Raw genomic sequence first — 14136 nt, 5'->3', positions numbered from 1 at the left:
GTTGTTTTGATATGGGATCTCTCTAAGTTGACTAGGCTGGTCATGAACTCCTGGGCTCAAGTGAATGTGCTTCCTCAGCCTCCCCAACAGCATGGTACATATCACCATTCCTGGACATTTTATCTCTATTTAAAATGTGGCACACACATTACAAATTACCAACAAAACAAAACAAAGAAAAACCCAGACAAAACCAAAAAATTACCTAAAATTTTTTTAAGGAGAGTTGTGAATTGAAAAATCTTTTACTCCCTTTGTCATATTCCCCAGTAGAGGTATAGATGCATAGAAAGTAGGAAGAAAAATCGGAAGTATAAAAACCTCAGTGTAGCTTTTAAGAAGATTTAATTTTATAATTCATGCACAATATTTCAAGATGTTGATTATTACAGATATCTACAATTTGAAAACTTTTATATGCTAATGAACAGGTATCAAGAACTGTGAAGGGTCCAAAATTTTACCCTACTTACAAGTTAATAAATTATGGAACTGTTTCATGTCTGCTGGTAAAAGGCATAAGACTCCTGGCATTAGAAACAAAGGACAGTTTATTAATCATAACAATAGTACCCAGAGTATCAATATTTTTTTTAGTGCTTATTTTTTAGTTGTAGTTGGACGCGATACCTTAATTTTATATGTGGTGCTAAGGATCAAACCCAGGGTCTATCACTGAGCTACAGCCCCAGCCCAGCAATTTAAATGTATTTATTTTTGCATTGATTTCCTGAGTTCTATTACCATACAGCAATGTGAAAAGGGCCATATGCCACCAGCACACTCTGGGCTATTTAAAGAGAAAGAACTCAGAACTTAAGGAGCTCAAATCTTTTATAATAGATAGTAAATATGCCTACTCTTTGCTCCAGAGGAATATAATATCTCTGAGTTTCATGGGGCAGTCAGTGCCTCACAGCAAGCAGTAAGATTCAAAAGATACAGGGGAAATGTCTACTACTAATGGGTTTGAGCTAACATTTTTGCTTAATAAATATTTTACATATAATGTAAATTAGTGATATAAGTAAGACCAGCTGACAAAATTTTTAAAATACTAGAGAACAAGGTTTAAATATTGTTTTTGAAGTACCTAATAATGTACAGCTTAAAACATTTTCAAAATTTGTATATTACTAAAAATAAAGTATGTTAAGGACTTTTATTTAGGATCACTTTGCTACTATTATGCTATGTTACATATACTATCTTTCCTTTTTAAAAATCCATACGGGGAGATTTTAATTGAATCAGGTCATGAAAAAGGCTGATTTCTTTTTGAAGTTAAAAAAAAAAAAAGTTCATTTTTTATACCAAACCAAAGTGAACCATTCTGAGAGAACCACCATCTCCAATGTCCTGCAAGTAAATAGATAAACATAATTAAAATAAAATCATGTTTAAGCAGAGCAAAAATGTTGACTTAATATTTAAATCTTTACTATTTTTAAGTATTTAAAAACAGTGAAATAAAATTCTTTAAAATGTATTTTACATATGTAGACATAAGATCTTTATATTTATCTTAATTATTAAAACTCATAGTTTTCATGAAATTAATCAAGAAATATATGAAGTATAAAAAGGCAAAGAAGGAAGGTCAAGATGATAATTGAAATTTGGAAGCATTTGAAGACTCCTACAACAAAAAATTGTAAACTGCAGTTTATTGTGATTCTGCCTATTTGATTTTAAAATACTGTGTGTTCTAAAAGTTCTAAATACAATACAATGCATTTCTTAAGTCTGATTTTTTTTAACTGAATATTTGACCAGTGACTCCTGAGGTAAGGAATCAAATAGAAAAGATTATATAATTTCATAAGCTTTTTACAACATGTTATAAAAGTAAAAAGAAATATTAACAAGAACTTCATTCATTTCCCATTTGTTATTCTTTCCATGATTCATACCTCTCCTATACCGATATCAACAACATTGGGTACAGAAAAGCAAGATTTTATGATGGGATTCTGAAACTAGAGTATGTTTGAAGGCAAGACTAAAGAAGAGTAATTCCAGGCACTGAGGCTGTAGCTCAGTGGCAGAGCGTTTGCCTACCATGTGTGGGACTATGGGTTAGATCCTCAGCACCACATAAAAATAAACAAAATAAAGGCATTCTGTCCATCTATAGCTACCAATAAATAAATAAACCAGAGTGATTCCATTTGAAAAATCACACATTAGGAGCAGTTTTAGAAAATTTGAAGGTAGCCTACTTGCAGTTGAAATAAGGTGAAAGGTGAAGAGAGTAGGGATAACCAGTGATGAATTCTGCTTCTTCACATATTGAACACACAAGCATATAAATCAGGGTTTATTTAAAAAAGGATAACATAGATTTCTCCTGTGAGGGAGAAGGGGGTTATAACTGGTATTCTGGTATCCCAAGAAGTGAGGATGTTCTTTCTTTTCTATGTGTCATAGATTTCCTTTGTTCTCCTCCTCTCTCTCTCTCCTTCCTGAATAGGTGACTAGGCCCAGAAGATGCTTGGTTGGAGGGCTAAAAGGTGCGAAGCAGATGGGTGGAAGGGCTTCCTGGAGGGGCCAAGGTGGCGTGATCTGGGCAGGAAAGGGGCATAATTAATAACTCCTATAGGGAGGGACAATCCTGGGACAGTTGCCTTAGCAATAGGTTGGAGCTGGGGCAGGTTATCTTGATAAGGGTGAAGGAAGGGCTCTCCAACTTCCCAGACTCACTCAAATTGGCCTCCTTGATTTGACCTGACTCAATTTTCCTACCTATACTGACTGCTTGTCTAATTTATTACCATGTGCTAATATGAGATTTTTTTCCCAAAAGTATCAGTGAAAATAACTTATCCCAACACAATAACAAAAATATTTTTAGATATTTAAAATAATATAAGGCTTGGGTGTAGCCCAGTATTAAGAGTGCATGCCTAACATACATAGGTTACATCCCAAGCACCATTAAAAAAAAAAAAATTCCTTAAGTATTAAGGTTCTTTTTACTAAGAAGCCTTTCATAAAGTCTGCATTCATACTGTTTTACATAGTCACAGCTCAAGGAAAATGGGTATGGAGTGGAAGGTAAGGGAGGGGTGTGTGTGTGTGTGTGGAGGGTGCATGTGCCAGCTCTCTAGCTGCTAAGGTACACACACACCAAAAAAAAAAAAAAAACCTGGAAAAACAGGTAACAAGAAGAATGAGTAATTTAATACTGCCCCAGGCTTGTGTGTGTGTGCTGGCAAGTTCAGCGGTTTTAGGTAGCTTTCAATTTAAAAACAAAACAAAACATTAAAAGCACTGTCATTTTAAAGACAAGCTCCAACTCTTGGCCTACAAACCGCCTTACCAAAGTCTAATTTCTACACCATTAGAATGGTCATTGAGGAGCCTGTAGTTGGTCTTTTTTATCAACTGGCGGAGATTCTAGGTAAATTATTTTATTTTCCTATATTGCAAGTATAGGAAATAAATACTTGCAGCTGAAAGGCCAGGTTTCACATGAAGCGTCATGTGGTTTAGCTATTTTTTCCTCCTTTCTTCCCTGCTACCTTCTTTCCTTCTGTTTTCCCTCGCTCTTTCCTTCCCTCCCTCTCCCACTTTCTTCCCTTCTTTCTTTCTAGTGATCTCAGGAATTTTTTTAAAAAGCCATAAAGGTTTCCTTTGAAGAATTTCCTTTAAAATCCATTGCAAAGACTTCAGGGCATTTCTAAGGTTTCCATGATAAGTTACACAATGCTAAATAACCTTGACTTGTACTCTATTTACCTTGGATATTTTGAAGATTAATGAAATAAAGTTTTACATTCAGTTGTTTCATAATCATTAAAGCATACTCATTTAAATAAAATTTGTAAAACAGAAAAGTACAAAAATTTACCCAGTCTCACCAATCACATAAAATATGGTGAACATTATTTCCTTCCAGTTATCTTTTTTCCACAATTTATTTACTTATTTTAAGCCCAGGTAAAATTTTATATATATAATTCCACATTTTTTATTTTCTTACTTTTGGCTTCTCTTTGAACACTTTTCAGTGCTCCCACAGTCTTTGTTTCTAATTTCATTCCATCAAATATTACAACTTATAAATTCCACCAAAAAATGAAATTATTAATGTGCAATTGCTTTTTTAAATAAAAAACCTTATGGTGGATATTCTTAGACATTAGTTATTTTCTGGATTTAGGATTATTTCCTTCTTACAGAACTATAGAAATACAGTTATGAAATTTTATCCCTTGAAAAACTGTAGAATTGGTAGTTTCGCTTTCTTTCTTTCATAGTTTGAGAAAAGATGATTTTATTTGGTAACAGGAAGTTGTAGTTCCAAACGAGGTTGATCTTCATTTTATTATGTGTTGAAATTATGCTCACCCTTGACTGAAGGAAGGTACATGTTAATTCCTGTAGTAATTTACACAACAAAAGGGTTTTCCCCAGTTCCTCATTTGACTTCTACATATAGTTAAGTGCATTTTCTGAGCCACACCTTACTGCTGTTACCTAATGTTGGGTGATACCAGGTCACTTTCTTTTAAATGTATATAGACTTTCATAAGCAAACTTAAGACATGTTAAGGTTTGCTTTGCTAAAAACTGGATTTTGACCTGTTGCTCACTTAATACAGATTTTTTTTCTTAGATATAAGTGATCATGTCTTTGTTTTGTATTAGATTTCCTACTAATGGCTTCTCCTAAAGTTTCTGATATAACAATAATTAAATTCCAGACGGTGAATTTTAGAGATAGAAGAAACTTGAAAACTCCTAATCTGAAATCCTTTCATCTTATAGATGAGCAAACGGATGCTCATGTAGGTGAAGTGCTTTGTCAATTCACTTATTTAGTGACAAAGCTGGAATTAGAATTTAGTTATTTTTCTGGAACGCTTTTTCCACAGTTTTTTTCTTTTCAACATACTAACAAATAACATGTTTTGTAGGCTGCTTTATGATTAGTGTTAGGTTGGTGGAGGTGGCTGAGGAACAAAGCACTAAGGAACCAGAGCGGGAAAGAACCACCAATTAGGCGCCAACGGAACCGCCTGTCAATCAGTGGGGTCTTCTGGACAATCCTGGATCTTAGCCAACTAACCCCAGTAGGACAAGGGACTCTGAAAACCCCTTTTTCCTGCCCCAAGCCCTCCATTCCTGTCCTAAACCCAATAAAAATTCCAGTCTGGTGGAGCCACTGCTCTTCTCCCAGATCCGCCCTGTTGGTCTGGAGGGTCTGGCCTGGGAGTGAAATCTCCACAAGCCTTGTTCAGCAGCCTTTTTAATCTGCCTCCTTTTGGTCACCGCTGCCTGACCTTACAATTAGGTCCTCTCATTCCCTGGTTTTGTCATTTAAGGCCCTGGCTTATATTCGTGCCAGTAGCCCATCATATGGCAATAGATGCTTTCCTGAGTAAATTGACCAGGAATTCAAGTTTCACTATTAAACATTAACTCTGCATCATGCATATTTGATATTATAATGAGATTTCTTTTTAGTTAACATTGTAGAGTTTTGGTACTTAATGTTGTTTCTAGGAAATGCAGTCTCACACTGACTACTGTCTAGCATTTGCTAGGTTGGTTTGAGATTTCAGGTACTTACAAGACACAGGTTAACAGATAAGCTAACTAACTTCCTAACTCCTTTTGTGGTAAGTAAACTATCAAAAATGTATTTAGAACATGTCATTTCATCTTTCCACAGAAATACCTTCAGTGGATTATGATTTAATATAATACCTTAAGCTTATGTAGATGAGGTATCATAAGAAACATCTTTGTGAATAGGAATTGTCTTTTTGGAAGCTATATAAAAACCTGTTTAGTTTTTCAGTTTTCTGATGTAAGCAGTCTTGAGTATGAGTGTCCTAGAAAAACATTTCCTCAAATTTATTATTTGAATAACTTTAAAAAATTAAGTCAAAAAGAGCAATTATAGCAAATCATGTTTTGGAGTTTATAAAATGCTTTGCCATTACCTAATTTGACATAACAAGCATGTAGTATTATTTCTAAAAATTATACTCAGATTACAAACAGGCATGGAGGTGCATGGCAGTGAGGAAACAGCAAACAAAACTGAAACTGAGAGAGTTTGCATATAAATCCTCCATTCTGTTATATCATGATGCCTTCCAAAGTAAACCTATTTCCCTTTTTTGCTTTCCCTCCTCAAATTCAGAGTTAAATTCAGTTTTTTGAATTTATTTTTTATTTGTAGTTGGACCCAACACCTTTATTTTTATGTGGTGCTGAGAATTGAACCCAGGGCCCCGCACATGCTAGGTGAGCACTCTACCGCTGAGCCACAACCCCAGCCCCTAAATTCAGTTTTAATTTGTATCTAATATCTTACTAGAGCTATCTCTTATTCTGCATCTTGTAATTTATTTTTGCTTTATGAATAATTTATTTTTGTTATTATATATAACACAATTATGAATTGCTCCAACATTTTTGGGGAGAAGATAGGACATAAATACTAGGATAAATTCAGTATTTATGAAGAATGATCATTATATTATGGCTATGTTAAAATTTTTTTTACCTAGCGGTTCATCCAAGTCAGCCATTTAAGGGAGTATGTTGATTTTTTTTTTTTTTTTTTTTTTTGGTGCTAGGGATTAGAACCTAGGGCCTTGTGCATGCAAGGCAAGCATTCTACCAAACAAGCTATATCCCCCCCAGTGTATGTTGACATATTTTAACATATTAAAAAATAATCCTTTGGAGCAAAGAATAAGCATAAAAATAATGTATCATTTACTATTTTTCAACCAATGCTTGAAGCTACTGTCCTATAAGTAATTTAATTAATTTATGATAGAAGAATGTTAGTGAAAAATCACTTTAGAAATTACACACTTCAGCTTCAGGAGATCTTTATTAATATAGTTGTCAGTATGCAAATATTGGGGGTTCACATACCTCCTATCTTATCTGCACCATTCCCCTTGGGCTGGGCCTAACTCTCCTGCTAAGAGTAAGAATATCAAGAGCAATAGAAATAGTAGATTGCTATGTCTGCCATAATTTCCCATTAAAAGGAATCTTAGACTTGGAAATGGCAGAAACTCATTCTTTTAAACAGTATGAAAATGAGTAGTACAAGCAAAATAAAGGGGAAGGCTATAGGTGAGTTTTATGTTAGAGTCTAGCTTTCAATATTTCCATTATGTGACTTCAAGAGGTAATTTATATAAGGGGTTTCTACATAACATGAGTAGGGGTTGTTCTAGACAAGACTTAACCAGGGTGATTGTGCCATCCCATGCCCAAGGAAACATTTGGCAATGGCTAGAGTTATTTGGTCAGGAAAACTCCTAGCATCCAGTAGGGATTGCTGCTAAATATTCTACAATACAGAGGATGACCCCAACAACAAAAGGATTATTTGGCCCCAAATGTCACAAGTGCTAAGGATGAGAAACCTTGGTCTACAGCCAGATTATTTAAATCTGAATTCCAGCTTCTTCCTTTCAAGCTGTGTGACTATGGTTAAATTATTTAATTTTCATGTCTAAATTTCATTGTTTGTATGGGGCTAATAGCAGTATCCTTCTAGGGGTTTGCTGAATTAAAACATTTAAGATATTAAATAACTGGTACTTGTCTCAATAAGTACATAATACATACCTTTATGTCAAATAATAAACTGTTGCTTTTTGTTGTTGCTATCAAATATATCCAATTGGTTCAAGTTGACAAAGAGGTGATAAATAGGTTGAAAAATAATTATTACCATAGTTTGTATGTGGTTTGCCCCCAAAGGCTCACTTGTTGGAGGCTTAATTCCAAATATGGCAGCCTTAAGAGGTGGCAGGACTTTCAAGAGATGGAATTTATTAGGTCAGATGCAGTGGGGCGTGCCTGTAATCCCAACATTTTGGGAGGCTCAGGTAGAAGGATCACAACTTTGAGGACAGCCTCAGCAACTTGGCAAAACCCTGTCTCCAAAAATAAAAAGAACTAGGGATGTGGCTTGAGCACCTCTGGATTCAATCACCAGTACCCCAAAATTAAAAAAATAAAAAAGGAGGTAAGGGCTTAATGTATGATGACTGGGTTCCTGGGGGTACTGCCAGAAGGAATTAATTCTGATTTTATGGAATGAATTCTTACCAGAGTAAGTTATAAAAGGGCAAACTTGGTCCCTGAATCTCTCTGTGGCTTCTAGTCTTGCCATGTAATCTCTTATGTATGCATACTCCTTCCATTCTAATGCCATCTGCTATGAGGTCCTTGCAGAGGTTGAACTGATGGGACAACTTTCAGCATCCCAAACTGAAGCCTAAATAAACCTCTTTTCTTCATAAAATACATAATCTCACACATTTCATTACAGCAACAGAAAATGGACTAATACACTTATAATATGAAAAGAAAATTTTGCAAAAATACATAAGGACAATCCCTGAAATGTACTGTATGAAAATTTTGAATAAGACCTTTACAAATGATAATGATAGGTTGTTATAATCTGTATCTTATTTGTACTTGATAACAATTTCTACACAAGAAACCAGAGGATGAACATAAAGTGTGTGTAAATTAGCAGTAACATGTTTAAGCTATATTACCCTCTGAATTCAGTCCTGTGACCAGTTAGGTTACAACAACCATTCTGTACAGTAATAGATAAACGGATGTTTCTCTTGTTCTGTATATCAGCCCTTCTAGAAAAATTCTTGAAGTTAGTTTTCTTTCTTGTATCTCATGCACATTTGTGTATCCAAGTGGATGTGACTATAAAACTTTGAATACTGTTTTTTCTTTAACAATTGTTCTGAAAAAGTGAATGATTTAAAATGCATGAAATTTATAGTAAAGTATCTTTAAGCTTTAATAAGTTAAATGCAAATTGTTATATATGTGTATTTAACTATAATATGGGGTATTTTCTTCTAAATAAATCAAGATTTACGTTTTTTTCAATATAGGTATGTCCATAGGGTAGACTGAAGTAATGATGTTGTTGATAATTACTATCATTAGTATAGTTACATATAATTAATAAAATCCTACCATGTTCATGTTCATAATAGAGCTTCACACAAATCCTTTGGGGTATATGGAATTATTTCTATTTTACAGATAAAGAAGTTGAGGCTTAGAGTGATGGAATGAATAGTCCAAAGTTATAATGTTAATAATTGTGGAATAATCATTCAAATCTAAGTCTCAGAATGAATCAGATACTATAATAATCCATTTTGGGGTACTTATAAAATTATAAGGATTTCTCATACCAAGCCTTTTTTGAAAATGGTATAAAACAGGACTTTGATACCTCTTTTCAGAGTTAACAAAAACAGAATGTGGAAATGGGTTCAGGACCAGTTGTTAGAATTGGTATTTCTACATATGTTACTTATAAAAATTATATATGTAATAAAATGAATCAGATAATTTTTATAAGGGTTTTAAAAATTTTGTACTTTGAATAATTTCAGTCATATACCAATAAGAGAATGATATACATGAACTGCTCTATCACCATCCAGCTTCATCAATTTTCAGCCTCTGGTGACTCTTCTTCTATATCCTTCCTAATTTCTTGCTACTGAATTATTTGAGTCAAATTCAAGCTTCATTCATATATATTTCATTATGCATAATTTTACTTAAAAATAACAATTTTAATAATTGTAACTTTGAAATAATGCAAAGCTAACTCTTAAGAAACAGTACAGAAATGTAATCCAGTTAATGTAGACAAAGGCAGCATATCCTAAGTTTAAAATAATCATATATTATGTTTTTCTCTTAGAATTTAATTGTCTGATTATAAATAGTAAGAGAAATTACCTGTCCTCTGTAATCTTCTTTCAGTTCTCCTAAAATAAAAGATCACAACAGTAATGACCTTAAAATCAAATAAAGGACTTTCTAAAAATTAACAAAACTTTTCAATTTCTTCATGAAAAGAAAAACACTGAAAATACAACTTAAATAAATTAAAATGCTGAAAACTAAACCTTAAAATAGTATGAAAGTGCTAAATTATTCTTCTATATAAGTTATGGATAATATGCACTGAAGTAAAATAAGGAGACTATATCTTGTCCTTTCTGTTGTTAAAATGATGTCTTACTAGCATGACCAGGAATTTAATCTGTCAGTTTTAGTTGAGTAGTGATGGTTACCTGGGGACGCAGTAGGGAACTGTGTTGAGAAGGCACTCCCTCCTATTTTATTTTATATTTTGAATTCAATGGGAAAGGAAGCCATAATTGATTACTGAGGTATCTGTTCTAATACCAGCACTATACCTGCTGACTTAGTATATCGCTTAAATTTACATGCAGAGAGAAAAGTACTATCATTATTGCCATAATGTAATTTCTCATTATTGATAGATATTAGGTAGGAATTATATTACATATTCTCATCCTTGAAACAATGAATTGGGTATAATTGATGGTATTTATAAATCTGTTATGTTTTTCTTAAAGCACTTGGTGTATACAGATGCCATTCATTGGGCACTAGGTGATAATATACCTTTGTTTATCTCTCCCTCTCTACACACACAAAGATACACGATCTTTTTTTTTTTTTTTTTTTTTTTTTTGGTACTAGGGATTGATCCAGATGTGCTTTACCACTGAGTTACTTCCCCAGTCCTTATCATTTTAAAAATATTTTTTAGTTATAGATGGACATAATACATTTATTTACTTATCTATGTGATGCTGAGGATTGAACCCAGGGCTTCACACATGCTAGGTGAGTGCTCTACCACTGAGCCACAACTCCAGCTTTATTTTGAAACAGGGTCTCCTTAAGTAGCCCAGCTGGCCTCAAACTTGTTATCCTCTTGCTTTAGCCTCATGGTTTGCTGGGATTACAGGTATGTGCGATTGTGCCTGCCACTAACTTATATTATTCTCTTTATTCATTTAGTTTACCTTCCTAGATATATTAGACATTTACTAAAATGTATTGATAGCATCTTATTCCTCCTCATAGAGCCAGCACCAAGTAATGCACTGATGATGACTGCATTTCTCTCAAAACACTTCTTACTTGTCATTAGCCTTCTTACTTGTTCATGGGGGTATTTTTGTGTAGTTTGGGATGTTTTGTTTATATAGTTCAAAGATCTGTATTGTAATGTTTTCATAGGACAGGCGATTTTTAAAAAATAGGTTGGCTCTTGATTTTAGACAAACATTTAAATCCTGCAATAAGATGGTTATTCTCTTGTTGATGATCTCTATGAGTATAAAATTAGCAAACTCTTTCAGAAAGTGGTTCAACATTTGTCTCTCACTGGTCAATGAATTCTTTTAATGGCTACACAAAACTACCCAGCTTTAATTTAAACATGTATTTTTAAAAATTTATTTGTTATTTTTAGATATACATGACATTATAGTATTTTTTGATATACTTATACAAACATGGAGTATATTTTATTCTAATTAGGATCCCAGTCTTGTGGTTGTATGAGATGTGAAGATTCATTGTGGTATATTCATGTGTGTACATAGGAACGTTGTGTCAGATTAATTCTATTGTCTTATTCCTATCTCTACTCCCTTCCCTCCATTCCCCTTTGTCTAATCCACTGAACTTTTATTCTTCTGTCTCCCTGTTGTGTTAGCTTCCACCAATGTTTAGCAGCTCAGTTCACAACAGTTAAGCATGTTTTTAAAAAGTTTTCCATAGACCATAAAAAGAACTCAGTATTTGGTGTGTTTTTTAAAATAATAATCATTACCCCATAAACTTGACATTTTTGAGTTAAACAACTTAATTTTTAAAAACTTAAAAAAAGAAGACACTGTTAGACATCGTCACGCTTTCCTGAATCCATGACAAAGTTTTCATAGAAAGGAAAAAAAAACTTTTATAGCAGGAGTCTTAAGATTTATAATGTAGTTTCTCGATGGACATCTAAAGAGATTGGTGTAATGAAGTGCTTACTTCAGACTTTTAAAAATACACCAATTGTTTACTTTTCTAACAAAAGCCAGTATTAATGCTTTATTGAGTTTCTTGTCAACTATGACAGTTTCTATCTCTGAACTATATTGTCTTAGTCTAGATGAGGGGATTCACATTATATGAAGAACCAGGGAGTAAATATTTAGGCTTTGTGAGCTAAAAAACAAAATTGAAGACACTGTGTAAATACTTTAAACTATAGTAGTAATAATTAAATTTAGAAATATATCTAATGAGAATAGGGGGTATATCATTGCATTTAATGGGGATTCAGAGTTAATGGTTTTTCTCAACAAACTCAACTGCAAAAGTTCATGTTAATCTTGACCTCTGGTATTTTATTTTTGAAAATGCCTTTTCAAAAAAATGAGTACTACCAGTTATTATAACAATCTATGAACAGCATCTATTTTATAGAATTCTATTAGGTTCTTCTCTTAATATTTACCTTTTAGCATGTCATTACAAGCCAGGCAGAGTGGTGCATGCCTGTAATTCCAGTGACTTGGGAAGTTGAGGCAGGAGGATATCAAGTTCAAGGCTAGCCTCAGCAACTTAGCAAGATCCTGGCTCAAAAAAATAAAAAGGTCTGGAAATGTAGCTGAGTGGTGGAATGCTCCCGTATTTATTCCCAACACACAAAGCAGAATCATATGACTATGTTGTAGGTTATTCACTTCCAATGAAAGGTTAGGTGGGAGCTTCTCAATTCTACTGTTGATGGATTTTGAAATATAAAATGTTCTTCTGCTTTTGTAGCCAGCTCCAAAAAACACCACCAGGATTAAGGAAACTGGTAGTTCCAGTTTTCTAGAATTAAGCAGGATCACCAGGATTTGAGACTGTAAGTACTAAAACTGGGATAGTTCTTGTTGTTTGTTTTTGAGACTGGGTCTCAAGGTATTGCTCAAGTTGGGCTCCAATGATCATCCCACCTTGTGCCATCATACCCAGTAAATATATCTACTTGATTTGTAGGGACATAGATTTCATTTGTTGTTTTAACTTTTTAAAATACCTATTTATTTATTTTTTATGTGGTGCTGAGGATTGAACCCAGTGCCTTGAATGTGCTAGGCAAGTGCTCCACTGCTGAGCCACAACCCCAGCCCTTGTTTTAACTCTTGACAGTAAGTACAACCTAACATTATTTTGACAATCTCAATTAATGCTTCTTAATCCATTTCAGTGTTATCAAGTTTGCAGCAAAAACTGATTTCCAAAGCCATTTAGTCTGATAAGTGGTTAATGGTGCCTCTTTTCATTCAGAAAAATTTCAGTCTTAGTATTGAACTTAAAAAAAAAAAATCACAAATTTTGCCAGGTGTTTGAACTTCTGTGTGATAGAAAGTCCAGATATTCAACCTCTATTTTTGACAAAAATTCTCAAAACTGATAACAGTTAAACCCAAAGTGAATGAAGTTCACTACTGACATTGCTGGTTTAGTAACATATAAGAGGGTAAAATATTTTCTGCAAAGCACATAATGATGAGGAACAAATACAGTGAAGAACCATAGTAAATTTGAACAACAAAGTCTTTTTCCTCTGCATATGTTTCATCATCAGTTGTGAAAAATCTTATCAGATTATGTTTTAGGTTAATTAAAGTTTCTTTTAAAAAAATAATATTTTTAATTTTTAAAAATATTCTTGCCTTTTTTTAATTAAAAAACTTTTTAATTGTTGATGGACCTTTAATTTACTTATGTGGTGCTAAGAATCGAACGCAGTGCTTCACACATGCTAAGCAAGTGTTATACCACTGAACTCCAGCCCAGTCTTTTTTAATATTCTTTTAAAATGTTTTTCACACAGACTATTTAATGAGGCTGAGTCTTTAATTACTTCAAAATTGTGCTTGCCTCACATGTGCGAGGCACTGGGTTCATTCCTCATCATCACATAAAAATAAATAAAATGAAGGTATTTTGTCCATCTACAACTGGAAAAACAAATAAATAGCCAGGTGTAGTGGTGCATGTCAATAATCCCAGTGAGTTGGGAGGCTGAGACAGGAGGATCACAAGTTCAAAGCCAGCCTCAGCAATTTAGCAAGGCCCTATGCAATTTATGGAGACCCTTTCTCAAAATAAAAAGGGCTGAGCATATAGCTCAGTGGTAAAGCATCTCTGGGTTCAATTCCAAGAGAGGGGGGAGGGAGAGAAAGACAAGTCAAAATCTTGGCTATTAAAGTCACAATAAAA

General features: G+C 33.6%; 1 protein-coding gene across 5 annotated transcripts in view; it reads right to left on the bottom strand.

Moving 5' to 3' along the window:
* Positions 1-328: 328 nt before the first annotated feature.
* Positions 329-14136, bottom strand: part of Wdpcp (WD repeat containing planar cell polarity effector) — a 323247-nt gene continuing 309439 nt past the window's right edge. Inside the window, exons 17-18 of one of the 5 annotated variants that reach the window (XM_013357181.3) lie at positions 9784-9812; positions 329-1359 (exon numbers count right to left, since the gene is read on the bottom strand). In XM_013357181.3, coding sequence (XP_013212635.2) covers positions 1309-1359; positions 9784-9812 — 80 coding nt within the window. In that variant the 3' untranslated portion in view covers positions 329-1308. Of the gene's footprint in view, positions 1360-1601; positions 2566-9783; positions 9813-14136 lie in introns of those variants that run through there. The other 4 variants (XM_040270812.2, XM_078029121.1, XM_040270809.2 and 1 more) reach the window with 4 other exon arrangements.

Source organism: Ictidomys tridecemlineatus, chromosome 12 (genome assembly GCF_052094955.1).
Source record: "Ictidomys tridecemlineatus isolate mIctTri1 chromosome 12, mIctTri1.hap1, whole genome shotgun sequence".
NCBI classification, from domain to species: Eukaryota; Metazoa; Chordata; class Mammalia; order Rodentia; family Sciuridae; genus Ictidomys; species Ictidomys tridecemlineatus.
The sequence above is the reverse complement of the archived record's forward strand: the minus strand, read 5'-3'. Positions and strand labels throughout refer to the sequence as shown.